A 12,315-nucleotide genomic window follows, 5' to 3' on the forward strand; every position below is an offset into this window, starting at 1 on the left:
CGTTGGATTAGAAAAGTGCCAATGCATCTTCAATACATAAGTGCGGTTCTAAGAGTGAAGTGGGAAATTACCGGCCGGTTAGTCTAACTTCAGAAGTAGGGGAAAATCATGGAGACAATGATCAAAGTTGGAGTTCAGGATCATTTAGATAGAAATGGAAGTCTGAAGGATACTCAGCATGGTTTTGTAAAGGGAAAATCATGTTTAACTAATCTGGTTACCTATTTTGACAGAGTCACTCAAAAGCTAGACTGGGAATAATTTCAAGATTATTTATTTGGATTTCAGCAAAGCATTTGACTCAGTCCCACATGAGCGGTTACTTTATAAGCTGGAACAGGTTGGAATCACAGGGAAAGTCCTTAGATGGATAGCTGGTGGCTTCAGGGCAGGAAGCAGAGAGTTGTGATAAATGGTTATTCATCGGATTGGGTTGATGTAAGAAGTAGGGTTCCCCAAGGATCAATATTAGGCCCACTGTTGTTTTTGACTTTCATAAATGACATCGATGAAAGGATAGAGGGCGTGATGTCTAAATTTGCAGATAATGTAAAGATTGGTAGAGTAGTTAATGATCGCCGCCAAGCAGAGCTTCTTCAGAATGACCTAGATAGAATTCAGAGATGGTCAGAAAAATGGCAGCTATACTTTAATCCAGCAAAATGTAAGGTATTGCACCTGGGGAACAGTAATCCCAAAATAACTTATACACTTGGCGAAGTTGAATTAAAGTCGGTAGTGAAGGAAAGGGACTTGGGTGTTACGATACGGCCAGACTTTAAATTCTTTGAGCATTGTAGACAGGTTGCAAGGAAGACCCATGGTGCCCTATCGAAGATGTATCGAACAATTGCTAGTAGAGATAAGGACGTCATAATCCCATTCTATAAGGCTAATATTAGAGTACACTTGAAATACTGTGTTTAGGTATGAAGACCGCACCTAAAGAAAGACATTGAGCTTCTTGAAAGGGTCCAGAGACGGGTAACTCGTCTGGTAAGGTCAGCAAAAGGACGTCCATATGAGGAATGACTTCGAATATCTGGGTTGCAGAGCTTGGAAACTAAGCTCCTTAGAGGAGACTTGATTGAAGTATTTAAGGCTCTGAGAGGCATAAGCAAAATGAATGACACGAAATTTTCACGGTTAGAAATGATTCTACAACTAGGGGCCCTAATTTAAAATTTAGACTGGATTTCAGGAAGTTTTATTTTAGCCAGCGAATTATAAATTACTGGAATAAGTTACCTACATGGGTGGTAGAGGCTGACAATTTGAGGAAATACAAAGGTCAGCTGGATAATTACCTACAGGAGGAGGGGAAATGCATAGGTTGTCCATTTCCTTTTCTCTTATTTATTAATTATTATTATTTTAAAATTTTTTTCATCTTATTATTATTTCATTATCATTTTATTTTTTTTTGTTATTTTATTATTATTATTTATTTATTTATTATTATTATTTTTTTGGCTGGTGCAGCATAAGCCATAGGCTTCCTTGCACTATGTGGCCATTTCTAATACTAATACTAGATACTTTTCTGACAATGGCCCTTGAGCTTGGGATCCCAGAAGGGAACCTTGTGAGATATGACAAATATTTGAACCTCTGAGTGGGATAATTCGGCGGGCCCAATTGCCAAGTGGATGACTTCCACACCTGATAATCCCACTTGGGGTAGGACATCTACTTGCTGGCCTGGCATGCCAGGCAGGATAAAATACATGCTGGATTCCCCATTGTGAAAACTCTTTGAGCAGGTCGACCCAACACATGACTTTGAGATTGAATTTACCACCACCACTTTCCAGAGCCCCCTCGTGGATGAAACAGAGCTTCTTAGACTCCCCCTTGGATGAAACATCACCGACCTTGTTTCTTTAGATGAGGAAACCACCTGTCAGTGATATAGATTATGATCTCCAGCATGCGGCTGCCTCAGAAATACTCCTGTCTATCTAAAATACATGCTGGATTCCCCATTGTGAAAACTCTTTGAGCAGGTCGACCCAACACATGCCTTTGAGATTGAATTTACTGGCGTGGTGTCCTGACAGAATGCTCACCTCTCACCACCTTCTAGAGCCCCTCTTAGACTCCCTCTTGGATGAAACATCACCGACCCTGATTCTTTAGACGAGGAAACCACCTGTCAGTGAAATAGTTTATGATCTCCAGCATGTGGCTACCTCAGAAATACTCCTTAGAAGTCTATCTATGCACGTTTCGGCACTCTTACTCTCTTATCCCACTCCACCCTTCTTGAGGGTAACCCACCTACTACAAGTTTTCACAGCTACTCGCTTCAGACATCTCTTTCTTTGTGCCCCCCCCCCTTTCACCTTTGATTCCCTTTCTTCCACTGTCTCAATTTTTCTTTTCATTTGGGACTTGTCCCTGGCTCTGCCATGGGCCAGCCTCATCAGACATTCTTATTCGCTCCTGGCCTGGCTCCTTGTGTCGTGGACGGATGCTGGGAGGTGCCTTCTTTGGTGATCGCGCCTCCTAGTAACTAAGAGATCAGACGAACAACACATCAACACTAAACTTACGGTATCCAACACAACACTCACCCATCTGGCTTTGCAGAGTCTTGTATCTTCACCGTGCCACTAAGCGCAATTTTGTGGGAAACCACTGACACCACCTAAAAAAAAAAAACACTATGTCCACTGTCCGAGAATAACTTCATCCACTCATATGCATTATGTCCATAAATTGCAAGTTTTCTCTGATCGGTTTGTTTGTTTTGATGGACGAAAATCCGCCTTTGGAGAATATGGTGGTGGTAGTTGGGGAGGGGGAGATGCTAAATCTTTCGGTTTCCCTGTTATTTGGCAGGAGTCCAAAGATCGATTTGGCATGGTTGCTTTATATATATACAAATTCTGTGCCTTTTACAAGATTCTCGAAATTTCACAGAGAGGCGTGAAGCATCCAGACAACCCTGGCATGCCTTTGCACGTTGAGCGGTGGATGTTGTCTTCTGGTGATGGAAATAGGTTGCGTTCTATTGTCTTCTCCCGCTGAACGTAAGAATATGGCCGTTAGGAAAGGGAATAGCCTTTATTGCCAACGTTCGTTTGTTTGACTTGCACGAGAGACACCGTAGTTCCCCCACACTGAAAACTGGATTGTTCAGCAACAGGCAAAGCGTCTAATGGATACTGTATAAACTAGTTACAAACAAGCGTACTTTCGCGAGTATATAATGGACCCGATTTTGGTGTAGGTTCCACTCTCGCGGAATCTTTAACCCATTTGGTATGGCATGAATTTCACCTTCAGCAATATAGTGAGTTGTAATTCCTGTGTTAAACAATAATATTACCAATAACCTTACAATAATATCATAATAAAAGAATAGTGACTTACGCTTTCATCCACCAGGTGAGATTCTGGCATAGTTACGTAATGTACATGCGCTTTGGTAAACATAAACGTAAGGATGGGTGTTCTTTAATAATATATATTCAGTAAGTATTTCATTCATTTTCGCTTGAGACGATTGAAAATAAAATTAAGATTTTTTTTATGGCGTTGAAACACCGTTAAGGCATTTTAAAACAATTTAAATTTGTTAAAAAATCTTTCTCTCAGCATCCCCGACCACCTGTCTGACCCCCTGTTGATAGTAATGACTTTTACAGGCGCAAATTTATCTTTTATGTAATTTTAAATAAGTAATGATTCTTCTTACTTTTTGCTATATACGGTTGGTTTTAGAATCCTGCTCTCCAATTTCGTGAGAGACTAGTTTCATTATGTCGTGCTGTTGCCTACTGAAAATTTAAATATATAATAGGTGCTCTTTTTAAACAGTTGAAGGAAAATAAAATAATTAAGAGATAGAGTGATTAGTTTTCGTTCGGAGATTGCTTATTACTGGAATACAGGTAGCGTATATTTTTTAAATTGCACTTTTTTTTCGAATAGTTTATTTGGAATTCGTTATTTATACAAAATAAGAAATGATTTAACTCCTCAAATGACTTTAAAAATTTTGAGCTGATGAAGAGAAACTTGAAAAGTGCAATAAATTTGCAAAAAATCACAGAAATGATTGCTTACATGTTATTTGAGATAGTTCTTGCTCCACCCTCACCCCCAATAAAAATAAAAGTAATTCAGTACAGTTGATTTATGCAGATTATTTTTTGCACTGTAGTGAGTGACAGTTAGCAGTATATGTATAATAAAATGTATTCAAAAAATATTTTTCTAAATTTAATTATTAAATCGGCAATTTTTGTAAATCAGAGTGTCTTATAATGGAGGATTTTAATTTCCCAGAGATTGGTTGGAATTTTTGGGTTGGTCACTCACATGCTAGCAAGACTTTTGTGGATTTATGGGTTGATTGTTTTCTACAGCAACATGTTCGGTAGGCAACTAGAGGCATTAATACTCTTGATCTGATTATCAGTAGTGATTCTTCATGCATTAAGAATCTGCAGATAAAGGAACCACTAGGTGGCAGTGATCACAGTGTGCTGAAGTGGGATTTACTCAAAGAGGTAACTACCATCAGGGGTAAAGGGAAGGGGGGTTTTGCTTTCTTAAAGGCGACTATGATGGTCTGAGACAGTATTTAAATTCTGTACAGCGGGACCAACTGATGATGTTACCAACAGCAATTTCAAAATGGGAAGCATTCAAAGAATAATCTTGGAAGCTACTAGGCTTTTCATACCAACAAAGAAATATTGTTCAAGATTTAGGCCTAAATGGAAGTCAGATGAACTAATTAGACATGTGGCAGAGAAGAAAAATGCATGGGATACATATAAATTAACATGTGACACAGAAGCCTATGATAGATATAAGCTGGTCTGTAACCAAGTTACAAAGGAGGTTAGGCAGGCGAAGGCAGATTACGAGAAATCTTTGGCAAAGGATGGAAAGAAAAAAAGCAAAGAGTTCTTTACTTATGTGAACTCTAGAAGGAAGGGGATGAATCAGATTGGTCCACTTGATATCGATGGGTCAATTGTTGATGATCCTGCTCAGGTAGCTAACCAACTAAATCAATATTTTGCATCTACATTCACACATGAGGAGTTATTTAGGGAAGGGAATGCCAGAGGTGTATTAAACTCTGGCAGTAAGATAGATAATCTTGTAATACCTGAAAGTAAAGTGAAGGATAAATTGTTGAAGATAAACATAAGAAAGGCACCTGGGGTGGATGGAATCTATCCAGTTATTTTAAAGGAGACAGAAAAGGAAGTAAGCAAACCCTTAGCCATAATTATGAGAGCTTCCCTGGACTCAGGAGAGGTACCCATGGACTGGAGATGTGCAAATGTGACTCCAATCCACAAAGGAGGATCAAAGGGAGACACAGGTAATTATAGACATGTTAGTTTAACTTCTGTTCCAGGGAAATTAATGGAGGCACTAGTTAAAGAAGCATTGCAGGATCATCTAGACAAGACTTCAGTTGAAGCTCAGACACAGCATGTGTTTGTTAAGGGGAAGTCTTGTCTGACCAATTCTGATGGGGACCAATTCTCAATGCTGATGGGATTTTTCCTCTTGCTCAGAATAATCACCTGAGAGGGCATAAATTCAAATTGAGGAAAGACAGATGTAGGATAGACGTGTGGAAATTTGCCTTTAGTGGAACAGACTTCCATCCCTTGTTGTGGAAGTTGATAGCCTAAATAAGTTTAAGGCTCAGCTGGACAGGTATTTCTAACAAACAGGGGTGAAGTGGAAGTGGTTTTTTTTTTTTTTTTTTGGCTGATGATGCATAAGCTTGCTTTCTTGCATCAAATGCCTCTGCTAATGCTAATTTGATTGGATACTATGGTGTGGTCACAAAGGAACTGAATGCAAAGAATAACTTTGATATCATATATTTGGATCTTAGAAAGGCCTGTGATACTGCTGCACAAATTGGAACAGTGTAGCATTGGAGGCAAATTGCTGCTAATGATAAAAGGATGGTTGAGTGGGAGAAGACATTGAGTGGTAAACAATGGACACTGCTCTTCGTGGACTTAATGTCCAAGTTTGCAGATGATACAAAGGTTGGCAGGGTTGTTAATGACAGTACGCTTCTGCAACAGGATCTAGAAAAGTTGAGCTGATGGGCTGAGAGGTGGCAAATGAAGTTTAACATTGAAAAATGCAAAGTATTACATATGGGAAGCAGTAACCCCAGATTAACAAATCAACTCTGTGGTAATACACTCACAGTGGTAGAGAATGAAAAGGACCTGGGGGTAATTGTGCAGGCAGATATGAAGTTCTCTGAGCAGTGCAGACGGGCTGCAAGAGTAGTTCATGGTGTCTTATCAATGATATACAGGAATTTTTCTAGCAGGGATAAGGAGGTGATTATCCCCTTGTATAAGGCAATGGTCAGGCCACACCTTGAGTACTGCATACAGGTCTGGAGGCCTCATTTTAAGAAGGATGTGGAACGAGTACAGAGAAGGGCAACAAGATTAGTGAATGGAACAGAGGGTTGCTCTTATGAAGAAAGGCTTAGGCTTTGCAAATTACAGTATCTGGAGACTAGACTAGGCACCTGTGAGGTGATCTGACTGAGGTGTATAAAGCCTTGAATGGTTTGAGCATGCTGAATGCAGATGGGATTCTTCCTCTTGCTCAGAATAATCGCCTGAGAGGGCATAAATTCAAATTGAGGAAAGACGGTTGTATGATAGATGTGCAGAAGTTTGCCTTCAGCCAGCAAATGGTTGATTGCTGGAACAAACTTCCATCTGTCGTTGTAGAAGTTGATAGCTTAAATAGATTCAAGGCAGAACTTGACAGACATTTGGATGGGTGAAATAAGTTGTTTTTTTTTTTTTTGGCTAATGCTATATAAACTTGCTTTTTTGCATCATGTGCCTTTGCTAATGTTAAAAAATATATTATGTAATATTTGATAGTTTGCAGAATTCCATATAAAATCTTACCATGCTTTAAATGTTTCCTTAAGCAGATTTTGCATCACAGTGCTGGGCTTGTGTCCTCTGTGATGCTATTGTAATGAGCAGCAGCTCATTACAATAGAGAACAAGTTGCTGGGGATTTGAAGAGCTGCTGGGAGTCATAATGGAACAAGTAAATACATGGGCTGTGTTAGAGTAACTAAGAGTAAGAACAGGTGCATGTATACTTGTATGTATGCCAGTGCTAGAAGTATAGTAAATAAATTTGATGAATTTGCAGTGCTGATCAAAGCATCAAAATCAGATATTGTTGAGATATCACAGACGTTGTGTCACTTATATATAAGCAGTGCAGAATTGGAATTTGGGGAGTACAATGTGTACAAAAAAGATAGACAGAGTGGGAGGGTTATGCTGTTAGTTAAGAAACATAAAATCTAAGGAAGTGCACCAGTCGATATGGGTGGACAGTCCAATGTTGAGTCTATTCTGTGTAACATAAACACTGTGAAAGGAAAAATGAGAGTAGGAGTGTGTTATAGGCCTAATGACTCTGATAAGTGGAAAGAACATTTGTGCAGAGAATTAGTGGGCCAGTAAATCAGTATGTCTTGTAATGGTGGATTTTAACTTTCCAGATATTGACTGAAACTTGTCGGTTGGTCACTTCACACTAGCAAAACTTTTGTGGATTTATTGGTGGATTGTTTTCTACAACAAGATGTTCGAAGGTCAACCAGAGGGAGTAATACTCTTGATCTGATTATCAGCAGTTATTATTCATGCATTAAGAATTTGCAGATAAAGGAACCACTAGGTGGCAGTGATCACAGTGTACTGATGTGGGATTTACTTAAAGATGTAACTACCATCAGGAGTAAAGGGAAGGGTTTTTGCTTTCGTAAAGGTGACTACAGTGGTCTCAGAGATTTTTTAGGTTCTGTATAGTGGGAACAACTGATGATGTTACTAGTGGTGAATTCTAAATGCGAAGCTTTCAGGGACTTAATCTTGGAGGTTACTGGGCTTTTCATGCCAACTAAGAAATACTTTTCAAGGTTCAAGTCTAAATGGATGTCAGATGAATTAGTGAGGCTCACGGCAGAGAAGAAAAATGCATGGGACGCATATAAATTATCAGGGGACACAGAAGCTTATGGCAGATATAAGCTAGTCTGTAATCAACTCACAAAGGAGGTTAGGCAGGAAAAGGCAGATTACGAGAAATCTTTGGTAAAGGATGCAAAGAAAAACAGCAAAGAGTTCTTTACTTATGTAAACTCTATAAGGAAGGGGATGAATCAGATTAGTCCACTTAACATAGATGGTTCGACTATTGATGATCCTGCTCAAGTAGCTGATAAACTGAGTATTTTGCGTCTGCATTCACACATGAGGAGTTATTTAAGGAGGGGAATGCCAGAAGTTTATCAAACTCTAACTGGGAGCTAAGTGATTATGTAATAACTGGGAGCAAAGTGGAAGAAAAATTGTTGAAGTTAAACATAAAAAAGGCACCTTGGGGTGGTTGGAATCTATCCAGTTATATTGAAGGAGGCAGCGAGAGAAGTTAGCACACCCTTAACCATAATTATGAGAGCATTCTTAGATTCCGGGGAGGTCCCCATTGACTGGAGATGTGCAAATATATCCCCAATTCACAAAGGGGGTTCAAAGAGTGACACAAGCAACTATAGACCTGTTAGTTTAATTTCTGTACTGTGGAAAATAATGGAGTCACTGGTTAAAGAAGCATTGAAGGATTATCTAGACAAGACTGTAGACAGACTTTCTAGACACAGCCTGGGAAGTCCTTTTCAGACCAGTTAGATTGGATACTAGAATGTGGTCATAAAGAACTGGGTGCAAAAAATAATTTTGATATCATATACTTGGATTTCAGGAAAACTTTTGATACTGTACACATGGAAAACTGCAGTACAAATTGGAGTGGTATAGCATTAACGGCAAGTTGCTGCAATGGATAAAGGGATGGTTGAGTGGGAGACAGTAGAGTGGTAATAAACGGACACTGCTCTACATGGAGAAATGTTATTAGTGTGGTCCCCCAGGGTTCGGCATTGGGCCCATTGTTGTTTTGTGTATTTATCAATGAAATCGAAGAAGTTATATCAGGCTTAATGTCCAAGTTTGCAATGCTAATAATAGAAATGTTGGCAGGGTTGTTAATGACACTAAAAACAGTATGCTACTGCAACTGGATCTATAAAAGTTAGGCAGATGGGCTGAGAAGTGGCAACTGAAGTTTAACATTGACAAATGCAAAGTATTGCATATGGGTACCAGTAACTCAAGAGAAACATACCAATTTTTTGGTACTACACTCAGGGTGGTGGAGAATGAAAAAAAAAAAAAACCTGGGAGTAATTGTGCAGTCAGATATGAAGTTCTCTGAGCAGTGCAGATGGACTGCCAGAGCAAGTCATGGAGTTTTGTTAATGATATATAGAAATTTTGCTAGCAGAGACAAGGTGATTATAAGCATTAGTTGAGGCATATTGATGCAAAAAAGCAAGCTTATACAGCATCAGCCAAAAAAAAAAAAAAAAAAAAACACTTCCAGTTTCACCATTCTGGTCACTCCAAATGTTTTCTAGTTCAGCTTTTAATTTATTTAAGCTATCAACTTCCACAACAACGGCTGAAGGTCTGTTCGAGCAATCAACTACCTGCTGGCTAAAGGCAAACTTCCACACATCTATCCTAGAACTGTCTTTCCTCAAATTGAATCTGTGCTCCCTCATGTTTTTAGTCTGAACAAGTGGAAGGATTCCGTCAGCATTGAGCCTGCTCATACCATTCAAGACCTTATACATCTCAATCAGATCACCTCACAGGTGTCTAGTCTCCCTCCATATGCTGCAGCTTGCAGAACTTCAACCCTTCTTTGTAAACACAGCCTTTTGTTCCTCACACCAATCTTTGTTGCCTTTCTCTGTACTTGTTCTAGGAACTCTACCTCCTTCCTAAAATGGGGTCTTCGGAATAGTACGCTGTACACAATACTCAAGGTGTGGCCTGACCATTGCCTTATACAAAGGGATAATCACCTCGTTGTCTCTGCTAGAAAAATATATATCATTGACAAAACTCCATGACCTGCTCTGGCAGCCTGTCTGCACTGCTCAGAGAACTTCATATCTGCTGCACAATTACCCCCAGGTATTTTTTATTCTCCACCTTCCTGGTGTAGTACCACACAGTTGGTACGTTTCTGCTTGGGTTACTGCTACCCATATGCGGTACTTTGCATTTTTCAATGTTACACTTCAGTTGCCACTTCTCAGTCCATCTGCCTAACTATTCTAGATCCTATTGCAGTAGCATACTGTCTTTAGTGTCATTAACAACCCTGCCAACCTTTGTATCATCTGCAAACTTGGAAGGCGCAATATGGCCTAAGTAGCTCTTGCACCAGAAAACACCACGACAACAATAGCAAACTTGGACATTAAGCCTGATATACCTTAATCGATTTTATTGATAAATACACAAAACAATAATTGGCCCAGCACTGAACCCTGGGAGACTCCACTAATAACATTAGTCCACATAGAGCAGTGTCTGTTTATTACCACTCTCTGCTGTCTCCCACTGAACCATCCCTTTATCCATTTCAGCAACTAGCCCTTAATGCCATACCGCTCCAATTTGCACAGTAGTCTTCCCTCTGCAACAGTTTCAAAAGCTTTCTTGAAATTCAAGTATATGATATCAAAATTATTTTTTGCATCCAGTTCCTTTGTGGACCACATCGTAGTATCCAATGAAATTGGTCAGACAAGACTTCCCCTTAACAAAGCTATGCTGTTCCTGAACTATTACTGCATTCTTGTCTAGATGATCCTCTATCACGTCCTTAATCAGTGACTCCATTATTTCCCCCCGGAACAGAAGTTAAACTAACAGGGCTATAATTATTTGCCACACTTTGAACTCCATTTGTGAATTGATGATACATTTGCACATCTCCAGTCGATGGGGACCTCCCCTGCATCTAAGGATGCTCTCATAATTATGGCTGAGGGTTTGCTGACATTCCTCGCTGCCTCCTTCAATATAACTGGATAGATTCTATCCACCCCCAGATGCCTTTTTTATGTTTAACTTCAACAATTTCTCCTCCATTTTGCTCTCAGTTATTACAAAATCACTTAGCTCCCTGTATATTATCCCTTTGTGTAAGGCAGTTGTCAGGCCACACCTTGAGTACTGGGTAAGGTCTGGAGGCCTCATTTTAGGAAGAATGTAGAGTTGCTAGAACGAGTATAGAGAAGGGCAGCAAGATTGGCTAGAGGAACAAAGGGTTGTGCTTATGAAGAAAAGCTTAAGTTCTGCATGTTGCAGCATCTATGAGGTGACCCAATTGAGGTGTATGAGTCTCTGAATGGTTTCAGCAGGCTCAATGCTGACGGGATACTTCAGCTTGCCCAGATTAAGAACGTACAGGGGCATAGATTCAAACTGAGGAAAGACAGTTGTGGAAGAATAGGTATGCAGAAATTTGCCTTTAGCCAGCAGGTAGTTGATTATTTGAACAGACTTTCATCTGTTGTTGTGGAAGTTTGATAGCTTAAATATAAGTCTGAACTAGACAAACATTTGGAGTGACCGGATGGGTAAAATGGGAAATTTTTTTTTTGCTGATGCTGTTTAAACTTGCTTTCTTGCATCATATGCCTCAACTAATGCTATAGTCAGTTTATTGCATATCACTTGTTTGGTGCAGTCTGGATTTGAACCTTTTAGAGATTGGAGAATTTCTTTAAAGGCATCTTCATCTGGGATATGGTTAGCTGATCTCGTTCAAAAAATAATGAGGGGATTTTCATCATGAGTTATTTTAGGTTTTTAACCCTACTTATGTGCAAATTGGCTTGTGAGCAGACTTGCATGCAGGTGTAATATACTGGCATAATATGTTCCAATATAGGATGCCTACCACTGTTGTTGATTTTACAACACATAAGCTGTCAAATCAACGATAGTGGTGTATCAGACACTCATATTGCTTTGTCTGTGGGGCATGATCTAACATTGCTTTCTACACACACACATATATACCTGCTATCAGTATGGTGCAAAGGATGATTCATTAGACTAGTAACCCTTAAACCAGTTGTTAGTAATCCAGTCAAGATGTTTCCTGCACTGATGACTGTGATAAATTCCTGTGTAGCACCTGCAAACTTTTACATTGAACTTGATATGTCTTAAATATTGAAAACAAACTGTCTAGCACAGATCCTGAGGGACTCCACTAATAACATTATTCCACAAAGAACAGTGCCCATTAATAACTACTCCTTGTCTTCTGCTACTCAACCATCCCTTCATCCATAGCAGTAACTTGGACCTAATATGACATATTCAAAAGTGAAGC

General features: G+C 39.4%; 1 protein-coding gene across 4 annotated transcripts in view; it reads left to right on the forward strand.

Moving 5' to 3' along the window:
- The window catches only part of LOC150087647 (rab GTPase-activating protein 1-like), a 298,662-nt gene that overhangs the window by 104,680 nt on the left and 181,667 nt on the right, over window positions 1-12,315 (forward strand). Inside the window, exon 1 of one of the 4 annotated variants that reach the window (XM_090369175.1) lies at window positions 3,394-3,479. The exons of the other annotated variants lie outside the window; for them this stretch is intronic. Coding sequence (XP_090225301.1) covers window position 3,479 — 1 coding nt within the window. The 5' untranslated portion in view covers window positions 3,394-3,478. Of the gene's footprint in view, window positions 1-3,393; window positions 3,480-12,315 lie in introns of those variants that run through there. 4 annotated transcript variants of the gene reach the window in all.

The sequence above is a fragment of the Mastigoproctus giganteus genome, chromosome 3, assembly GCF_048544385.1.
Source record: "Mastigoproctus giganteus isolate SK-2022 chromosome 3, ASM4854438v1, whole genome shotgun sequence".
In the NCBI taxonomy this organism is placed as follows: Eukaryota; Metazoa; Arthropoda; class Arachnida; order Uropygi; family Thelyphonidae; genus Mastigoproctus; species Mastigoproctus giganteus.